Here is a 6,146-nt window from a genome sequence, read left to right on the forward strand (position 1 = left end):
TGAACGTTTACATGATCTGCTCTGCTTCGGTTATTATGTTTTTCATGAATGGTCGGATGGTCCGTCGCTGTGAATTATGGGACGGCGTTTTCTCCTCTCCTTTCATCAAGGATGCTTTGGTGTATCCTACTCTAAAGGGAGCACTGAAGCTCCTTTCCTTGAAGTTTGGAAAGGTGGAACAGCTCTGATCATGGTCACGTGTCTCAGTGAGGAACGCGCCCACAGTTTCTGCTGAAGTCATCGTTACAGCGAGCGACACTGGTTTCAGCCTGATAATGACATCAGGTGTGTTGTTGTTTAAAAGGGGTGCAGTGTACACCTTTTCACACTTTCAAATGTTTCAGTAACAACAAAGAATCTTATGGCTGAGGGTTGAACTTCAGTCTCACGCTTTCATTTCCAATCACTTTATTCAAGAGGCAGGACTGAATGGGGGCGGTGTCTAGAGGTCAGAGCGTGGAGACTTCCTGAAGAGCGTCTGAAGTCACACAAAGTTGATTCTGTTCACCTGGACGCCGAGTTTTCAGTGTGATATGCTTCGTCACTTCATCCTTACCTGGATTATTGGGCATGCATCGAGACAGAGGAGTGTTTTTTGTACTGTTTAAGTTTTGATACAAAGCTTTGATAAGGAGGATGAGTCAAATTTACATTCATCCATTTATATACTCGTCTAAGTTCTTCCTGTGGGGGCAGGAGAGTCCAGTACTGCAGTTATTTCCCACAGAGAAGAAGAGCAGCCGCCAGAGCGGAAGTGCGAAAAATCGGGTTTCCGGTACGGATCGTGACAACAAGCAGTGGGATTTCTGTTTGAGTACCGCGGGGTTAAAGGTCACAGCGTCACCGACAAACACACACACACAGCCGAGAAGAAGCTCCGAGTGCCAACTGTCTGCTAACCAGCGGCTTCCTGCTCGAGTGAGTCTCTGCTCCTGTACCGAGAGCCCTGCGTGCCAAAAGTAACAGCAAGACCGTTGTGGTGAAGGCGGAACAAGCGGCTCGGCTCCAGTTACAGTCCGGTACCGCCTCACGTTGCACTGCAGCCCCTTTTCCATTTGTACCTGCTCGGCTCGGCTTTCAGGGTTTTCCATTCGGTCACAGTTCCTGGTACCAGGTACTGTTTTAGTACCTGCTCAGACGGGTTCCAAGCGATCCAAGCAGGTATTAAACTATGACGTCATCTGACTGCATGCCACTGATTGGCTGGTCAGTGGCGTCACTCGATAAGTCATGAGAGCATCTACTACGCAAAACACCGAGAGAAATGTGTTCTGGGAATCCATCCGACCTCACAAACCATCCTACCTGTTGTTTCTGCGCATGCGCACAACACAAAATTAAGTGGCAAACCGTCCTATCTACTTAAATTTGTGCATAAATGAAGTACGCTAGGATGGTTTGCTCCAAGAAACAATGCCATGTTCCCGGAATCTGACAGCCTCCACCTTTGTTGTTGCATTCGTGTCAAATATTAATTAAGATTACACGTTGCTATAACGACGACCACGCATATTAGATTGTACTGGTTATAGTGGAAACCCAGTGGAGTCAAGTTGTGGCGAGTCGAGCAGGTACTAATGCAAAAGGGGCTAAAAAATCCTAAAAATGTTTCATACGTCTGAAAAGTGCATCCTGTAGGGGTGCACTTGTTTTGCAGACATGGCGGTGCAGGTGCGGTGCCTGTCGTTCCGGCAGCCCTATGCCGGCCTGGTTCTGGACGGGGTAAAGACAGTGGAGAGCCGCTGGAGGCCGCTGCTTGCTCCACTGGAGAACCAGACGCTGGCGGTCCACGTGGCTCAGCGTGACTGGGAGGGGTCGGAGTGGAGGGCAGTGCTAAGCGGCCTGCTGGGGATGAACGGCGCTCAGATCGAGGCGCTTCTGGAGTCCGGGGAGCGGTTCGGCCGCGGCGTGGTGGCAGGTTAGAATCACCAGGGTCTATTTACTCTGCCACATTTACGCGTCCCTGAACGCACCCTGTGGTCTCTTTTAGGATTGGTGGATGTGGGCCGGACCTGGCTTTGCCCCGCCTCCCTGCAGGGGATGGAGCTACAGTGCCTGGAGCAGTCGGCCGTGCTGATTGGTCTGCAGGAGAAGCACCTGACTAACCTGTCCAACCCTCGCTGGCTGAAGGCCCCGCTGAGAGCTCCAGGAGGTCGCGACCTCTGGACCATAGAGATCCCAGCAAAATTGTTACCGTGACAACACATACGTAACCTGCCCGAGCACCGAGGCTGATGCTGGAGCGACACAGAGGAGAACTACAGATCCCAGCTCTGGCACAGGAATACTTCTCTGTCATTGTACTTTGATTTTTACAGCTGATCATTGATCAAAGTGAGCTCTGTGTGCAGCTCACCTTTAACAGTTTACCTGGGAGAAGGCGGTTCATCGAGGACGAGGACGGACACTGCCCTTTGAAAGTTTGGGAGAAGCAGTCCTGGGGGGTGGGGTCAAGCGAGGTAACAGGCTCTTCCATCTCTGAGGGTGGGGTGGGGGTCAGACCAATGATCTGAGCTCCTGAGGCCGTCATCCCGGAGCACCAGAAGCTAACAGCAGCTCCATAAGAGTCCAACCTGTCCAGTTCTTTGTTTCTTTGAAATGATGGAACTTGTCTAATCCCAGATATGTTTAATTTTGTTGATGTGTGGGGATTAAAATGGCAACAACTGTTGCCAGTGGGTTAATAAGGACACCTTCCAAATGTCCAGTGTTTGTAAATAACCTACCTGTATGTTACACTGAAATTAAAAGGTAATATTTTGCCATGCTTGCTGTTCTGCTCACTGTTCTCTCGCTGTTTTAGAAAACAATCTGTGCAGAATTGTTGTAATTCAGTCACACTGGAGGATTTTAGAGCATGAAGCGCCAGCACAGCATCTCAGTCAGATTCAGGTCAGGACCTTGAAGACGTCTAGTCAAACAGATAGTCAGACATTCTCCTTCAGGATGGTAAACTGCAGAATTCATGGTTCCATCAACAAAACAAATGGATAACCACACCGGATCATTCAGATCCACCGAGGCTGAAGCACATCAGCTCCTCCAAACACGAACAGACCTCTAATCCAGGTAACTGCAGGTAACCCAGGCTTTTCTGAAGGTGCTTCCTATCATAATTTACCATGGTAACTTATCAGCAGGTATGAAACCAGCGCCTGTTAACCAATCAGATCTGTAAAAACCAACATCTCCCACAGATGTATCTGTACATCTGCGTATGCATACAGTATAATTTAAACATGTATCAGACTGAGTCAACACGTCATCTGCAGATTTTCATAGAACCTGTGGAGCTTTTCTCTGTGAAACAAGCGGCGGTGGATGGAGCAGCTACATCCACGTCAGCTTAACCCGGCCAGCTCATCCCGATTGATGATGTCACCATAAGCAAATCCAGATACAGGCTGTGTCCCAATTCAGGGTCTGCAGCCTTAAAGGCCGCATTTCAAGGCCGATTACGTCACAGCGATGTGCCGAAGGCTGTTCCAATTCAAAGGCTGCTCGAAATGCAGCCCTCAAATGCGTCCTTCATTTCCCTGAATTTTAAGGACGTGGCGGTGTAGACTTCGTGGCCCAACATATCCCACAATTCATAGCGCGGCAGTCAGTGTGGATAATTTTGCCGCAGATGGCAGAAGCGGAGCGGCCGAAGAGTAAACTGTTAAACGTAAGGACTGAATATGATGTCACTTATTTATGTGCAAATGTTTAATAATGGAGAACATTAAAACATTACTGTTGGCCACATGTCGGCAAAGTTATGTGACATTAGTGATGTTTGTACTTTCAGCGGTAACTTGGTTTTAAAGCCTCTACTTCTAAATATATATATATAGCTGACCTTAATCTTACAGAGAATGTGATGATTTATGGATAATTAAAGTCAGTCATATATCCACAAACACAACAAGCTGAAAGTCAGTGATGCTGCTCGGTTTGCAGTCCTGAATATGACGGCACAAGCAGGATTCACTGCACTGTTAATGTTAGCTATGTTATATTGCTGCCTCTGTTCGGTGGTGTCGAGCCAAACGGTCTTTAACGTGTGTTTGAACGAGCTGACGGTTCACTCGTTAAGCTGAAAGAAAGATGCTTTAATCACAGGAGTCACACATGTGTCCACTGGACCATCTGGGAACTCTTCTTGTTTAGCACTCGTAATAACACAAACACTAAATCCTCCTTCTCTTGTGCTGTTTTGTAGCAGTGTGTACACCTGAGACTGTCACCTGTCTGTCTGTCCTGCACTCTCTCTCTGTTTCTTTCTCTCTGATTGTGGAATAAAAGTATGAACATGTATTTATAAGTTACACTTGTGTTTGAATCCTGCAGCTTATCACACATTTGATTTCCATGTGTGACAACTGCAAGTGTCCAGAGTGAGGACAGACTGAGGGACCCACTGCTGCACATCATCTGTGAGGCTTTGCACCCCTGATGATCCACCAGGACAAACTCAGCAGTGTGTGAGGAAGAGGAGGAGGAAGAGCCAGCAGCAGCTGACAGATGGAGAGAATAGACAGACTGTTCCCTGTTTGTGAAGGACTGCTAGGAAAGTTTAACATAACTAATTGTCTGTCCTGAATCAGTCTTATTAGGTAATGTTCAAATAATGTGATCATCCCAGTGTTTTCAGTGTGGGAGAAAGTACTCAGGGCCTTCAAGTTACACACTATGAAAGGCAGCAACAAGTTTCATATTCAGAAACCTAAAGTATGTATCAGCAGCAGGATGGAGCTAAAAATAAATGTTTGTTTCAGTTCTATGAAGCTTTGAGTATTTTGGATTAGTAGCACTGCTGTGTTTGTTGCATCCTATTGCTGTAATTGTTTATATGCTTTATATATTCTGAGGTAAGTTGATCTATAGTGTTACATCATATTCTATAAGGATGTTATGTGTTTGTAGACTTTCTGCCCAGTTTGACCCATTTAGCAGAAGTCAGCCTGTTTAAGGCTCTGATATCTATTCTGTATGACTTAAAGCAGTTATGACATGCTCTGATTTTCTCACCCAATAAAGGAATATTTCATATATCAGTCTGATCTTCATTCTATCAGAAACAGTTATCACAGCTCGTACATTTTCTTTTTACACATGTATGTAAGCATTGAGCCAAATTTAGTAATGCCAACATACTGAAAGAACAATATTTGTCTCTTATATATAATACATCTGTATATACACTGTCAGAGATACTTGTCTTTGAGTGAAGATTTAAGGTGATAGGAAATATAAATAACTGCAACTTGAATCTTTACTGGAGCTCAGTATCTGACACAGAGTTCACTCACATGTACCAGTGTACCTGCACATGTGATGTGACAATAAAAGTGATTTGATTTGAGACTTCAGACTCACTGCTGTAATAACTAATAATGATTAATATAATAACTATATTGGCCATATCATATTTACACTGACTTTAGTCTCATGAACAACATTAACTAATTGTTATTTACTAGCTAATCTTAAATGACTGTTCAGTACAGATATGAAGTCCAACAATCATGTTTTACAGTCCTGTCGTCTCAGCCTCAGATACTTATTAAATCACACAAAGCTCGTGTAGAAACAAACAAACAAACAAAATATGTTCTCCTTCATTTCTGTCAACCACACGTTTCCAGCTATCATGGTTGCTAGGCAACCTGGGCAGCGCGACGGAGACTAGACCGTCCCATTTCACAAGCCTCGCACTTCCGGCCTTAGCGGTCTGAGTACGCGGCCCTTGAGGCTGCGTACTTTAAGGCTGCAGACCCTGAATTGGGATACAGCCACAGAGATCCTGGACTGAGGGACGTCCCTCCGTCACCACGTTTCTGTTCTTGACTGCATACTGCAGTTTAACTCTGCTGTGACGTCACTTCCTGTGTCAATAAAGGTTTAAAAATGACGACAGGCGACTCAGTCAGGAGTCATCTCAGGCTTCGACGCTCGTCACAGGTTTGGCAAAGTAATGGTTCAAACATCCATCAACCTTTGTCTCAGTGTAATCAAATTACTTACTGAACTTCAGTGTCACAGCAGCTTTAATAGGAAAAAAAAAATGACTTTATTGATTTTAGTTTCCATGGAAACAAAGAAAATCAGAGTCAGTCTCCAAAGCTCTCAAATTTTCTGCTGCTATGAATCAGACTCACCCC

At 45.4% G+C, this 6,146-nt stretch overlaps 1 protein-coding gene across 2 annotated transcripts; it reads left to right on the top strand.

Moving 5' to 3' along the window:
* The first annotated feature begins 737 nt into the window (after positions 1-737).
* On the top strand, positions 738-2,767 carry zgc:110222 (protein CXorf40A). Of its 2 annotated transcripts, none has more exons than XM_005474427.3 (3): positions 738-1,019; positions 1,627-1,918; positions 1,991-2,767. In XM_005474427.3, exons 2-3 carry the CDS (start codon positions 1,660-1,662, stop codon positions 2,197-2,199), a joined length of 468 nt encoding a protein of 155 aa, XP_005474484.1. In that variant the 5' UTR covers positions 738-1,019; positions 1,627-1,659; the 3' UTR covers positions 2,200-2,767. The 2 variants fall into 2 exon arrangements, with proteins under 2 accessions (XP_005474484.1, XP_005474485.1); XM_005474428.4 differs by having other exon boundaries at positions 738-918.
* Positions 2,768-6,146: the final 3,379 nt, after the last annotated feature.

This window comes from Oreochromis niloticus, linkage group LG6, assembly GCF_001858045.2.
Source record: "Oreochromis niloticus isolate F11D_XX linkage group LG6, O_niloticus_UMD_NMBU, whole genome shotgun sequence".
Lineage (NCBI taxonomy): Eukaryota > Metazoa > Chordata > Actinopteri > Cichliformes > Cichlidae > Oreochromis > Oreochromis niloticus.